At 56.9% G+C, this 14,275-nt stretch overlaps 5 protein-coding genes across 5 annotated transcripts; 2 read left to right on the top strand and 3 right to left on the bottom strand.

The window, feature by feature from the left end:
- Positions 1 to 1,595: 1,595 nt before the first annotated feature.
- On the top strand, positions 1,596 to 2,641 carry ColSpa_08928 (uncharacterized protein; the record flags this gene model as incomplete). Its single annotated transcript, XM_049275140.1, has 2 exons — positions 1,596 to 2,175; positions 2,238 to 2,641. The coding sequence occupies 2 exons, from the start codon at positions 1,596 to 1,598 to the stop codon at positions 2,639 to 2,641; spliced, it is 984 nt and encodes a 327-aa protein (XP_049131097.1).
- A 1,709-nt stretch (positions 2,642 to 4,350) lies between these two features.
- On the bottom strand, positions 4,351 to 4,929 carry ColSpa_08927 (putative isochorismatase family protein; the record flags this gene model as incomplete). The annotated part of the gene is made up of 1 exon (XM_049275139.1): positions 4,351 to 4,929. The coding sequence occupies one exon, from the start codon at positions 4,927 to 4,929 to the stop codon at positions 4,351 to 4,353; it is 579 nt and encodes a 192-aa protein (XP_049131096.1).
- Positions 4,930 to 5,840: 911 nt separating this feature from the next.
- Positions 5,841 to 7,098, top strand: ColSpa_08926 (endo-1,4-beta-xylanase; the record flags this gene model as incomplete). Its single annotated transcript, XM_049275138.1, has 4 exons — positions 5,841 to 6,308; positions 6,375 to 6,609; positions 6,680 to 6,882; positions 7,000 to 7,098. 4 exons carry the CDS (start codon positions 5,841 to 5,843, stop codon positions 7,096 to 7,098), a joined length of 1,005 nt encoding a protein of 334 aa, XP_049131095.1.
- Positions 7,099 to 7,791: 693 nt separating this feature from the next.
- Positions 7,792 to 9,562, bottom strand: ColSpa_08925 (hexose transporter 2; the record flags this gene model as incomplete). Its single annotated transcript, XM_049275137.1, has 3 exons — positions 7,792 to 8,053; positions 8,104 to 9,273; positions 9,387 to 9,562. 3 exons carry the CDS (start codon positions 9,560 to 9,562, stop codon positions 7,792 to 7,794), a joined length of 1,608 nt encoding a protein of 535 aa, XP_049131094.1.
- A 1,502-nt stretch (positions 9,563 to 11,064) lies between these two features.
- Positions 11,065 to 11,269, bottom strand: ColSpa_08924 (uncharacterized protein; the record flags this gene model as incomplete). Its single annotated transcript, XM_049275136.1, is given in 2 exon segments — positions 11,065 to 11,216; positions 11,233 to 11,269. 2 exon segments carry the CDS (start codon positions 11,267 to 11,269, stop codon positions 11,065 to 11,067), a joined length of 189 nt encoding a protein of 62 aa, XP_049131093.1.
- Positions 11,270 to 14,275: the final 3,006 nt, after the last annotated feature.

Here is a 14,275-nt window from a genome sequence, read left to right as displayed (position 1 = left end):
TGCTCAATGACCCATCGGCTTCTATCACCAGTCAGGACACTGACTGCCTTGTCACCGTTCATACACACAGCAAAAGTGAGCTCACAACATCCCTTGCTTTCCAGTCTGGTCCGCCATTTTCTTTTCACGGAAACTCAGACCCAAGACAGCATCGTCTCATTGCTTCTGAAGGAGCTGCTAATGCAGCACCTCTTACAGAAATCTTCACTGCTAGCCTTGCTAACCCTCGTGTAATTGAACAATGCCCTCGAGATACCAACTATTCGGCCGTTACCTTCACCGATGCTACAGTCACGCAACCATCATCGGCCGCCGCATTGCAGCGAACTAGTACCACAACGTCTACTGATGCGACCACGGAGAAAGCACTTCGAAAACTTTCCACACATTTTGAAGGAATCGCTAATGACAGGCACAGACAATCCGCGGCAGCGACCCATATGTCCCGTCCTGACTCTGCGCTCTCCTACCGTACCGTCATTGGGCCCAACTCATCAATTCTCACAGTTGAGAGAGCCGAGAACAATGTTTCTCCTGGCAGCGAGCATTATGACGGATTGTCTCCTGCTCCTGTGTCTCCCATCAGCAGCTCTCCGGCATCAGCACAGACCAAATTCTTCGCGCCTCCTCAGGTCACGCGGATGTTGGGCACTCAGCAGACATTGGACGACGCTCAGACACAAAGGCCTATCGATGAGACAATCTTGGAAAGCATCTCTGATGCCGGAGCTGACCTCACAGATACCTCTTCAGTTTATTCACAAGACAGCGTTGTCACCGTTGTCCACCATCCTGTGGCTGAGCGTCTCTATACGCCCTTTGACCTCATGTCGCAGGCGCGCACCGCTTGTGAAAATGGACAAGAGGACTCGGCCCTATCTCAGCAGGGGAGCCCTTCTTCTAATGTCACTCACTCACGGGCAAGAACCTTGCAACAATCACCCGCTATTAAATCGCTTTCATACATCCCCACAACCCAGTCTGCTCATCCCCATGCTTCAAGTGAGCAACTCCAACAGTATAACACTGACCATCGTTCACAAGCGCCCTCCAGCATCACCAGCACCGTGTCGATTTCGGTCACTGGCTCTATCGCAGACCCACGCGACCGTCATTCTATTGCTTCTGACGCAAGTGCCGGCTCACAATCACTCACCTCTGTTTCAACATCCACTTCTCGTCGCTCCCAAACTCCGGCCGCCGCAACTAACTCATCATCGGGTCGCCCTACTGTCAGCAAACATGTCCGTAGCTCTCGCATCGAGGGGTCATTGCCCAAGGCTCCTTCCAGTCCTCTTTATCAAAGCAACAACATCTCTCGAGTACCTTCCCTGACCTCGGTTGCCGAGAACCCATCATCGTCTTCAAGAATTCGTCCGTCGACTACCTCGCCTGTCGTCAACTCGATTAATCACTTTAGCCAAAAGCCTTTGCCCAAGCTACCGGAATGTTCTCAGAAAGACACGGTCACCAAAGCAATCGAGGCGCGCAACACAGATCTTCCGCTGCTCCAGGTCCGTAGACGCAGAGTCGTCAATGATCTTCCCTTTATCCAGGCATCTCAAATCTACCCAAAGCCTCTAAAAATCAGCGCGATGAAGTCTCCGAGTCCGGCAGGCACAACACCCCCCGGCGATCGCACCACCTCAGGCGCTGGTATCGATGCCGTCGTCCGTTCGGCTTCAAGTCTCATCAAGGATGTCAACGCCGAATTCCATCGTGAGATGGAAGAGGTACTGTCGCCTCGCACCGCCGCTCTCGTCGCGGCGTCGGAATCCGCCAAGGAGATGGAGTACGTTGATACTCCAACACGCCGCCCGCCCCGGCAAAAGCGCTCGCTGCCCGCGCCGGTTCCATGGTCGCCCCCAGTTCACCCGGCGCCCACAAAGCCGCTGCCTCCTGTTCCCCAGAAGAAGTCAACGCGGTCGAATACTCCTTCTCGCACGTCCGTTAGTGCCGACAATGGCCCCTGCCCAGCTCTCACTCAAGCGCCGGCACCCCCTCAATCTCCTCCCCCTCCTCCCCCCGTCCATACGGCCGGACCCAACTTCTACGACCCGTATCCGCCGCCAAGAGTCATCTGGACGAACGGAGACGTTACCGTTTCCGACTTCTCGATCCCGAAGCGCATTGTTCGTCCCACGGCCTCTATGACAGCGATCTCTCTACGTCCGCGTGAGTATTAGTCCAGAGCGTCTTCCAAAAACGATCTAAAAGCCAACTAATCACGCTTGCAGCTACTCTCATAAACCAGACTCAGAAGGTCCGTCGCCCGGAGTCGGCCGCAAACTTCCAGAGTCCTGCAACTGCCGAAGCACCGTCCCGATCGCGTACTCCAGGCAAGGTGGTCTCTATGGCTGAGCTCAAAGAGCGAGTAGAGGCGGAGTCTAGTGACGGCAGCGGCAGCGATGAGGCTATTGGCCTGAAAACCTTCCTTAGTGAGGACGTCGCCGTTGCTCCCGTGTCAGCCAATGAGAATAAAGAGAAGAACGGGAAGCCCGAGAACCGTGACAAGTCCGACAGATCCAACAAGTCTGGGACGTCCGAGAAGTCCGAGAGGTCCGAGAAGTATAATGAGGGCAGCAAGAAGAAATTGTTCGGAAAGCTTTTTCGTAGAAACAAGAAGGACGGAGAGATGTAGTTGATGGGAACAAGGCAAGGAACGGGTTTTACGGAGTGGCTAGGGTTTTCTTGATTTTGATACCAATGTTGTGACGATAAGATGATCCAGGACTTCAGTGCCCTTGAGTGGCATAATGGGGTCAATTAATCCATAGATGAATTGCACAGAGTTCGTGGCACCACGCTCTTTCAGTTTGATCTCATCGATCTCATTGTGAAAGTCGAAGAAAGAGAGCCCATCGTCCTCCGGCCTGAAAAACTGGATAAAATCGAGCCTTGGTACAAGAGGGCTTGGACGCTTCAAGGGATGCTCTTTTCCGGCCGTCGACTTCAATACCGTGCCAACCAGACGACTTGGATATGCTATTGCTCCGAGTCGGTGACTCAAGAGTGTGATGGCTGGTCAGGTGGCAAATGAAACACCTATACAAACTACTCTGACGAAGACCTTTTTGAAACCATCATGTCTATCTTACGGCTTGGCAAGCAATCTTCTTGGACTGCCTCAATTACGTCATATTGGTACAACCTTGTAGAGATTTACTCTGACCGAGACCTGGCATATCGCACCGACCGTCTGCCGGCTATATCAGCTATAGCCAGAGAGCTTGCTTCTATCTCAGGTGATCGATACATATGCGGTTTGTGGAAGTCTGACTTGCCGTTGGGACTAATGTGGTTCTCTAGTGGGACTTCGAGCTCCGTCTCTCGTTCAAAATCCGGGCCTTCCTGGAGTTGGGTATCATTTGAGGGCCAGGCGGTTTGGTGAGAACACAGGCGCAAGAGATGGCGTCAAAATCAGCTTTTTGAGATCCTGGACGAGGATATTGACCTTGGGTCTCCAGATGAGCCCTTAAGCGAGGTCAAATCGGCCAAGCTTCAAGTCTGGGGCTTGCTCAGGCCCATCCCGACACCGTCCGCAAACAAATGGGGAAACATAGAGTTCAGCTTTGAAGGCCAGCAAACAGCAGTGGTCTTTGAGTGTCTAAAAGACCAGAGGCTACTCCCAGCTTCTGGATTCAAACTTGCGTTGCTGTTTGTTGTTAACCTTGGTTGTGAAGGGGTAGAAGGCATTGTTGTGCTGGAAGAAAACGAGAACGAATATCCTCGCGTTGGGTGGTTTGGGATCAATGATATCTGGCCGACGGACGATCGTTGGTTTGAAAAGAGGGATCAACAAAATAAATCACCAGAAGAGCATTTGGATCGATTGCAGAGTCTCTGGGGCGGTAAACAAAATGTTCAACAAATCGTACTAGTTTAGCAGTTCAGGTAGGCTTTGGGTTTTGGAAAACATTGTCATCGTCGCAATTTGCTGATGATTTATTACTTACAACGTGGGACACCATGGAAGTAAAAGACTCTCACAAGTTAGAATAACGTAACACTAGGAACGAACGTCAGACATACCAAATGGTCGGTCGACTTACTGGTATCGGTCTCCAAGCTTGTCCTTATTACAAGTGTACCATGTTTTGCGAATGTACCATCCTTCGTATGGTTGCCTCCAGTGGTCGTTAGCGCTTACCATTACGGGCGCTTCATGAACTTGCTGATGGCGCATCGACATGCTGAAACTTCCGAAGTCGAGCGATGCGAGGCCGTCTGCTAATGCATAATGACTATCCCTCGTAGTATATGCACACTGAGTGTGAAGAGGCATCTGCGTGTAGCAGAGAACATGTCGTCATTCAATTCATCATCTATCGATACCAAAATTTATGCGGGCTACAGCTGTGCAATCCATTCCTCCCACTTGACAACAGCACCGCTGATCGGGAAGACCTTGGTCGTCAAGACCCGGTGGACCTCCTCGTCACGGTCCATGCACAGATCCTCCAACACCGTGATCCCATAATCCTTGTCCATCGCCTCTCTTACAGTCGACAAAACCACGCCGCTCGTCGCGACGCCCGCTAGAACCAGGTTCCGGACCCCCATCGACCGCAAAATGACCTCCAGGTCGCTGCTGCAAAACGCAGAGATGCGCTTCCGCGAGACGACAATCTCCTCGGGCAACGGCGCGGCCTCGGGGACGAACTCGAGGCCCTTGTTCGGCTGGCCCTCGGCGTTGACGAAGGCGTCGGTCGACACGATGCGCGACCAGAACTGGCTCGTATGGGGGACTTCGGGATAGTTGCGGCGGAAGTCGATGGTGACGTGGATGATGAGGATGTTCTTCTCGCGCGCTGCGGCAATGGCGCGGGCTACGCGGGGCAGGAAGTCTTTGTTCTCTGGCAGCCTCGTGACGATGTTGTCAATGAGGTCCATTACGAGGAGGGCCGTGCCGTTGTTTGAGGAAGCCATTGTGATCTCTGCGCTGTGTAGGTGACTGGTGATCTAGAACAACAATCAGGACAACTGCATGTCTCGCTTGGACATATTTATACTTCTTTCGCTCACTTCCAAATAGACTCTCACAAGCAAACTGCTTCATGAATAGTAAGAAATGCGATGGAGTTTACTCCCTTCCTGTCCTAATTCCGTGGCTCCCTCTTAACTCCGAGAAGCTCCGGCCGGGGGGTTCCTGTGGAGTCTCTCGGGCCGGCGGGTGGGGTCTTCCGATCGGGCCGCCACTCCGTGCTGACGGTGCCGGTGTTCCGTGCAGCGACCGCAACGACGCCGATGCGGCTGGCCACCGTCGCATCGTCACGTTTGATCCAGGAATGCTGCGGCCATGAGCGAGGACCGGTCGAACGGAATCCCATCTCCCGGCCGCGCGGCCCTTTTGGCTGTCGTTCCTCGCCGCAACTCTTGCTTTTCTTTTTGAAAACAGACATTTGCTGAGACACCTACGCCGAAAAAATGCTAGCCCTCGTGAATCGATGCGACTGGAACGAATGATCGGCGGGCCGGATACTCGCACTCCAAGATTGCTGCATTCCAGGGCCATGAGTGCCGCCCCATACCGCAGATCTGATTCAGGTCAACATACCTAAACCACTGCGCCGCTGTCGCCGGCACCAATAATGGCGCCTTTCGCCCCTTTGTTCCGGCACTCTGGCGCACGGCATTGTATCCGTAACCAATTTGCCAATGTTTGCCAAGAGGAGGGGCGCGACGCTGGAATAGCTTCCTTCAGACCGCCCGCTCTCGTCACAATGGAAAGGCAACCCTAGATAACCGCCAGCTCCCGCCGCGGACTCACGCAACCACGCGTCCCAGTGCCCCCTCACGACCACCAATTCCCACTCACCTTGACACCTCCATCCTCCGCCATGAAGCTCTCCCTCCCCGTCATCCTCGCGCCGCTGGCCGTCCTCGCCCTGCCCACCGACAGCCCCTCCGCCGCCGTCGTCGAACGCCAGTCGCCAACCAGCGTCGACCAGCTCATCAAGGCCCGCGGCAAGCTCTACTTTGGCGTGTCGACCGACAACGGCATCCTCCAGAAGGGCAAGACGGCGGCCATCATCAAGAGCAACTTTGGCCAGGTGACGCCCGAGTACTCGATGAAGTGGGACGCCACCGAGCCCGCGCGCAATAGCTTCACCTTTGGCAACGCCGACTACCTCGTCAACTGGACCCAGCAGAACGGCGGCAAGACAATCCGCGCCCACACGCTTCTGTGGCACAATGCCCTGCCGGCGTGGGTCGCCGCCATCAAGGACAAGGCGACGCTCACGGCCGTCGTCGAGACGCACATCAAGACTGTGGTGGGGCGGTACAAGGGCAAGGTCCGGTCCTGGGTTGGTCTTTTCCTCCCCTGACGGCCAAAGACCATGAGATCCCTCTGCTGACCCCGTGAAACAAAGGACGTCGTCAACGAGGCCTTCAACGACGACGGCACCCTCCGGAGCACCATCTTCTCGCAGGTGCTGGGCGAAGCGTACATCGGCATCGCCTTCCGCGCGGCGCGGGCCGCGGACCCCGCCGCGAAGCTCTACATCAACGACTACAACCTTGACGGGGCGGGCTGGGCAAAGGTCGCCGCGGTGGTCGCCAAGGTGAACCAGTGGATCGGCCAGGGCATCCCCATCGACGGCATAGGTGAGTGTTGTCCGACTCGGGACTTCGTAGGCTCAAATCAGACCAGCGGATGGCTAACGCGGTATAAAAGGCTCCCAGACACATCTGGCCGCGAACAAGGCGAGCACAATCCAAGGCGCGCTGCAGCAGCTCGCGGCGTCGCGCGTCTCCGAGATCGCCATCACCGAGCTCGACATCACCGGCGCCCCGCCGAGCGACTACGCGACGGTCGTCGGCGCGTGTCTCAGCGTGCCCAAATGCCGAGGCATCACGGTCTGGGGCGTCAGCGATAAGGTATGGAATCTCTGATCCTTGCTCGAACTCTGTCCTTGATTTGTATATACGCGTGACTTTGCTTAGTTCGACATGGAAATGGAACGAAGCACAGCGCTGACCCCTGCTGCACCACAGGATTCGTGGACCAGCGCAACAAAACCGCTCCTGTTCGACGTCAAATACGCGCCAAAGCCGGCGTACAATGCCGTTGTCACGAGGTTGCGACAGAAATGAGAGACCGGCAAAGTTTTTCTTCTTTGATGACGCCGCGTTGTTGAGGTGAAGATGGTTTGAACGGGAATTTCCGGGCTTTGTACCGGCTTTGAGCAACAGTCTTGCACCTGAACAATACACACAGGGCCAGAGTTCGGTCCTCGAAACATGGTCACGTAAGCATCTAGCAGAGACCGACTCCGGCCGTATGGTTTCTTGAAACGATGGGTGTTGGCATTCTTCGGCCAAGACCCGGTGCCCATGCCTGACGGAAGAGCACCTTCCGAGGAAAGAGACGCCCAAACTAAACGAACAGTATATATACACGAGCTTAGATGGGGCCATAAACCACAGAATACGAAAAATCGACATTCTGCTAGCTGGTTAGATGCGTTACTTTTCGATTCATACGGAAAACCTGTGGTGGGCAATCAACACACGAGTGCATAGACATTGTCACGTTGCGCACGATAAAGGCAGCCAAACAGTAGAAAGCTCAGTTATTGATCAATTAAATACTTCTCATTCCTCATGAACGACTCCTTTTTTTAAAAGAATACAGAATGCCACCCAACGCCGTCGCAATGAAGGTTGTATGATACAAGTTTTGGCTTATAGAGCCATTGGTGCATGCAGCGTATGTATGCCGAATGTAATGTCTTGTGGATGATGCAAAGAGGGCTCAAAAGAGCGGTATCCAAGTGGGCAGAGCGCTTAGACGGCGTTTTCGGCCTTCTCGGCCTCGCTCGAGGACTCGTTGGGGTGGGACTTGCGGGCTTCGCCGCGCCACTTCGCGGAGGTGATGGGGTTGACGTGCTGGACGTACATGGTGTCAATCTCCTCGAGGGTGCGGTCCTTGGACTCGATGACGAAGAAGAAGACAATGACGGCGAGGGCAGCACAGCATCCAGCGAAGACGAGACCGTAGAGGTAGTCGATGGCGTCGGTGATGTAGCGAGTGAAGAAGGACATGAGGCTGGAACGCGTTAGCTAGATTCAAAAATGGCAATGTGGGGTGCGACGTACAAGTTCCAGAGCCAGTTGGAGGCGGTGGCAAGGGCCATGGCGGGAGCACGGTAGCGGGCAGGGTACAGCTCAGCAACGACAGCCCAGACGAGGGGACCCCAGGTGGTGGCGAAACCGGCGATGAACAGGCAGGAGAAGGTGACGAGAACGGCTCCGGCGGCGGGGGAGTTCTGGGGGTTGGTCTGGTCGAGGGCGAAGTGACCGACAAAGGCATAGACGAAGAAGCACATCATCATCCACAGGGCACCGACAATGAGAGCAATGCGACGACCAGACTTCTTGACGACGACCAGGCCACCGAAGGTGCAGGCAACGTTGACGGAACCGAGAATGAGCTGGGTGACGTAGCTGTCGCTGAGACCGGTGGCGGAGAAGACGGTGGTACCGAAGTAGAAGAAGAAGTTGGCGCCGGTGAGCTGCTGGCCGGCCTGGAGGACGACACCGAGCAGGGTGCGGTAGAGCATGCGGGGGCCGGTGAAGATCTCCCAGACGCTGGTGTCGGCGCCGGCGCTCTCCTCAGCAACCTTTGCGCGGATGTCGTCGATCTGGGCGTTGACGGACCTGGCGTTGGGCTCGACGCCGGCAAGCTTGGCGATGTTGCGGCGAGCCTCATCCTCGCGACCCTGGCGGAAAGCGTAACGGGGAGACTCGGGCAGGAAGAGGATACCAGCACCGAGGATGAGGGCCCAGGCGAAGCCGAGACCGTTAGGAATGCGCCACGAGGCCGAGCCGACCTTGTTGTGGGTGGCATAGTTGACAACCTCGGCGAGCCAGATACCGAGAGTGATGAAGAGCTGGTACGTCGAGATAATGACACCGCGGACAATGGCCGGGGTGGACTCAGACTGGTACATGGGGACGACGACGGAGAGAGCACCGATGCCGACACCGTTGACGAGGCGGCCGATGGCGAACTGGTACCACTTGTCGGTGGACGAAATCTCAATGACGGTACCGATGCAGGAGAAGAAGGCGAAGAGCGAGATGGTCAGGCGGCGACCGAGAGTGTCGGCAAGCTTGCCGGAGGTAATGGCGCCAACGAGGCAGCCAATGCAGAGGAGACCGACGATGGTACCCTGGCGAGCGGCGCTGAAGATGTAGGTGCCGTTGGAGGGTTCACCGAAGCGCTCCATGAAGTCCTCCATCAGGAAGAAGCCGGAGATCTGACCACTGAAGGGGGCGGCAGTTAGCAAACGGAAGTCGCTTTTGGAGTGAAGCAAGACGCGCGGGTCTCGGACCCGGGGCGGCGGGAAAGGGCCGGTAAGGGCGCGTGTGAGACATACCTGACATATCCGAACATGAAACCACCGATACTGGCAACGAGACCGAGGAAGCAGGCGGCGAAGGTGACCTTCTGCTCAGCAATGATGTCAACGTCATCGGAACCCGGGACAGAACCCTCGGGTTCTCTCCGGTCCTTGTGCTCGACGCCCTTGCCACCGAGCTTGGGGAACTGCATGTTGGGCAGTTGTGGACGATAGACGTCGGGAACTGGTTGGTATGGAAGGGTGTTGTTGTTGGTTTGGGTCGCAATCCCGGGGAGGATGTGTGACGGATGGACAAACTCGTTGACGAGGTGTTGTTATTGTTGTTGGTTGTCGAAGAAAGGGGGGAGGAGGGATGGATGATGGGAGGGAGGTTGAGTTTTAAAAACTCTGATTAAGTTGGATATAAGTGGGATGGTAAGCAGGAGAGAAGCAGGAGGGCAAGCGGAAGGGGAAGGAGACGGGATTTCCTTATGTATTGGACGGCACGCAAGGCACGACAGGCACGAGGAAGGCGCGAGGTGGGAAGATGAGCTCAGGTTGGCACTTTCCGCTTCCCCAGTCAGCAGGCCCGGCCAAGGTTTGGAAGGTCGTGTGGGTTAGAAGTGGAAGGAGTGAGCGGTTCCTCACCCCGTTCCTCCCCCGTACATCCCCGTTCGCCTCCGCGCGAGTGCCCACACTGACTGATGGAAAAGGTGCTTTTTTCATGCCTCATGATCACGTCTCTGACCAAGCAGAGAAAAAATCGGGAAGGGGGGAAACCCCACCGTCGACTGGCACACGCGCACAAAGGCGCCCCAAAAACCCACAAGCACGTCGCCGGGCGGGCAAAGTCGGGGGCCCGTGGGAGAAGCAGGAAAAGTGCGGGCAGCAGCGTACGGTACGCGCGAGGATGGGGGAAGACTGTGGGCGGAATGGCGGGTGAGAGGTTCTGGCCAGCCCCAGGCCCGTCCGTGGGCGTGGGACGGAGGAGATACCGTGAGTACGGCGGGCGGTGACATGTCTGGGTCGTTGTCGTTGTCGATGTGGTGCCAGGAACAGCAAACCTTTCGTCTGGGCGCGCCGGCGACGATGACATGGGAGGGGCGGGGGGAGGACCTCACGGTGGTGGCATGGCCATAGCTTTTCCGGGCCGCAGGGCAGTGGTCCAAGGTACATTGCACCGAGCAGCTCCGGGCGGGGCGCAGAGGTACCGGGTACAGGCACGGGGCGTGGGAGTGAGCGTTGTGTATACTGTGCTGCCCATGGTACTGTATGTGCTGCTGTTTATGAGTGAGGGAGGGAGTGAGTAAGTGAGTGAGTGCGTTCCTGGGCGCGGTGCGGTGCGGTGTCGGGGGGGGACCCCATGAGCTGATTGACGTTGACGTTGAACCTCATCACATTTTCTCGGTCCAATGCTCGGCCACTAAGAGGAGTCGGACTAAAGTTGAGGCTCACGGGTGGGCGAAAACGACATTGGCCATGGAGCGCCAGTCTGGGAGAGAGGCCGAGAGAGACGACCAGGGGGTGGAACCAGGGCCACGACAGCAATCTGATAGCTGGAACCCGCCGGATGGATCTTGCCTTGTCGGCCCCCTGTCCAGAATCTTGCCCGTTGCAGCACTGTAGGGAGTGTACACGGACAGGAAGCGAGAGGACGGGCCACAATTGCACCAACTAATCGGACCCTTTACTCTTGGCGATGGCCGCAATCTGTTTAGTGCGCGCAGGCGGCAGAAAAGGCACGAGGGGATCCGCCCGCCGTCTGGCCGTGGGTGGGGATCCCGAAGCCTCCGATTGACGTCAGGGTTCGGGATCCAGGTTCTCGCAGCTCCCATCTCGCAACCTCGCCCCATCCGTTGAGTGTGCCTGTGTCTCTACATACCGGCAATACTCTGCACCACCGCGATGCACATGGACATGGAGGGACGGGAGGCCGATTGACGTGCTGTAATGTGTTGTGCTACCTATGCTGTGCTGTTGCGCCGTCAAGGTTCGGGGTGAAGCCTGCTTGGCTTGCCGACTGACGACAGATCGACTGGCTGGCTGACGAACCACGGCGCGAAAATGCAGGTTTGGCACAAAGATAAACGGCTAGAGAATGTGGCAATGCGCCCGCGGGAGAGAGTCAGGTTCCCTGCGCGGTCCATTGGGGATAAAGGGGACCGACCATCAGTTTCTTCTAGAAAAGATTGCTGGGCCACACCCTTCCCACATGGCACATCATAGACGGTAACACATTGGACGAAAGAAAACCAATGATGCAGGTTTGGCAAGTCACTCAGCGGAAAGAAACCGCCGTGGGAAGCATGGACGTGCAAGCCTTGCCCGGACGGGACGCGCAGAGTCAGACTGGTGCGTCTAGAGGAGACGAGAAGCATCATTGAAAAAAAAAATCTGATTGGAAGGGGACAATAATAATAAAAAACAAGAGACGGGAACCTTACCAAGGAAAAAAAAAACAGGAACCCCAAGTACCGCGCTGCCGCCGCCGCGGCCGCCTCAGAGATCTCCACCGCACGGGCGGCATCTTACATAACCATGCCATGCCATGCCAGATGGCATGGCACGGCCTGCCAATGGGAATAGCGTGGCTTTAATTGTGCCACCACCCGTTTGTTAGCTGATGCGCGGCGTCTGGCGTCTGCATGTGGCTGCATCTCTGCAAGGCTGTCTGTCTATCTGTCTGTCTGTCTGCCGCCGGACCACGACGTCTGCATTTCTCAATCAGCAGACTCCGGTCCTTTTATCGTGCCATCTCACGAGGATGGCTCTGTCGTTCGTGCATGTATGTACATGCATGTCAGGTCGCCAGACGCTATCGGCAAGCCGAAAAACGTCCTATCCTGAACGCTGCAATGCCTGCACGGCACGGCGTGGCATGCCAGGGCCAACCCACCCAAGGTCCGAATATAGAGTGACCCCTGTCCCTGTCGCGCCCTGCACCGTTGCTCGTCTGGTTTTCCACATACACTACCGACAACAAGTGTGCGGTAGCTTCCTTCTTCCCTTGTTATCTCACCCCCCTGTCCCGCTGCGATCCCTGCTTCCCTGCCTGCCTGTTCGGTCCGGCACTCAGATGCCGCCGCAGCCAGCTCGCGAGCTAGGGGACAAAGTGTGGCTTGATCCCGTCCCCATTTGGGTCTGCGGTCCCTCTTGGTCGGGACGGCATGCGAGAGGGAATCGAGAGGCTGAGAACCCTCACCGAGCAGTGAGCGAACATCACGACTCCGGCTCGCATCTCAGAATCCCCCAGCCTCGAGCCTCAAGCCAGACACCGTACCAACGTGCCAGTGTCCCAGACGTGCAACTTCCCCTCCACCCGCCATGCTCGACAGGACCCGCGACCGTCTCGCCGGGCCCCTCCCCTCCTTGGTCCGTTCTCTGCGATGTGAGTCCAGAAAAAGACCGAGACTCGGCCACCAAGACCCGTCGCCAGCTTCACCCCCAAGCACCAGCGACTGAATGTGCTGGTAAGCCCGCGGCTACATAGTACTCGACCGCGGCCGGGTCAGCGCCTGATGAGGGGTGGGCACTATGGAGGAGTTAAAAAAAAGGGGGGGCGTGCTCTCTCTGCTCGATTCCTCAAGACGCCGTGAAAAGGGCCGACAGGCAAGTAAACACCAACACGAGGGGGGGGAGACACCTTGACGACAGAGTTCAATAAGAAGAAGTGGGAATAGGGAGGAGCAGGAAAAAAAGGGGAAACGAAGAGATTGAAAGCCTCCCCTCCTCCTCTTCCCCCCGGGCGTGCGCGTGAGACAAAAGAGCCTGCGCGAGATGAAGGTGACGATAGTTATCTCCCTCCCGCGGTGCATTTGGCCGAGATCGAAAGAGTGAGAGCCCACTCCAAACCCATCTGCAGCCGTGACCCAAAACAAGCTTCGCGTCAGCCGTGTGTGTGTGTGTGTGTGTGTGTGTGGCTTGCTTGACCCTGACCCAAACAACCCTCACCAAACAAAACCACCACCACCACCATCGCCGCCAAGCAAGCACGCAAGCAAGCAAGCAGCCAAGCCCATTCATTGCATTGTGCACCATTAAAGACGAGCAGCGCAAATCGCAGGGAGAGAGCATGCGAATCCCGACTTACCCATCTTTCGCGCAAATTCTCGCCTCGCCTCGGCCGTACGCCTTGGAAATGGGTCCCTTCAGCGCACTCAGCGCAAGGGAGGGGGGGGGAGGGTGTCGCTCTGTCGAGCTTCACTCTGCACGCACGAAAACCGGGTCCCATCTCCTAAGGGCCCGAAGTGCGGCCACGGCCACGCCGCACGCGGGCCCACCCCTCCGGCCCGCTTTTGCGTCTCTCCGGTGGGCTGATCGGATGGTTTCCGTCGCTCGCTCGCTCGCTCCCCTTTCTTGTGTCTTTCCGCGCTCGAGTCTGCTCGCTCTGCCGCACTTGCCTGCCGCCCGCCCGTCGATGCATCGTCGTGTTCCCGATGCAGGTCCAGCCCAAACTGTCACGATGCGACAGATCCTTCAACACCACACAACACACATCACGCGCTACTGCTTCAGACCAAATACCTAGCACCCCCAATACCCCATGCTTCGTCTCGCTCCCTGCTCCCCCCGGCATGGCTGACATAATCGCTCGGAACCGAAAGACGGCCTCTGACCGACCCGGTCCTTGCGTCGATGAAAAGATGAGAAAGAAACGTCCAGTCCCCACCCCGTCCCTCACCTCGCGTCCCCGACGAGTCGCCGCGCAATGACGCCATGCTCTCGAGACCTCGCTCGGTCTGCTCCGACCAACGAAGGCATCGTCGCACCAGACTCCATGATTTGACGTCCTTTCCTCCTCCTCCTCCTCTCCTCTTCCCCGGATGCCGGGCCTACACCGAGGGGATTTCCCTTCAGACCCAGCTGCCGCCGCCGTCCACACTTTCCACCCCCGGCGGATGACGTTGAGCCATGAGCCAACTCTC

The sequence above is a fragment of the Colletotrichum spaethianum genome, assembly GCF_022836535.1.
Source record: "Colletotrichum spaethianum MAFF 239500 DNA, contig25, whole genome shotgun sequence".
Classification (NCBI taxonomy): domain Eukaryota; kingdom Fungi; phylum Ascomycota; class Sordariomycetes; order Glomerellales; family Glomerellaceae; genus Colletotrichum; species Colletotrichum spaethianum.
Note: the sequence above shows the minus strand (reverse complement) of the source record. Positions and strands in the feature narration are given on the sequence as shown.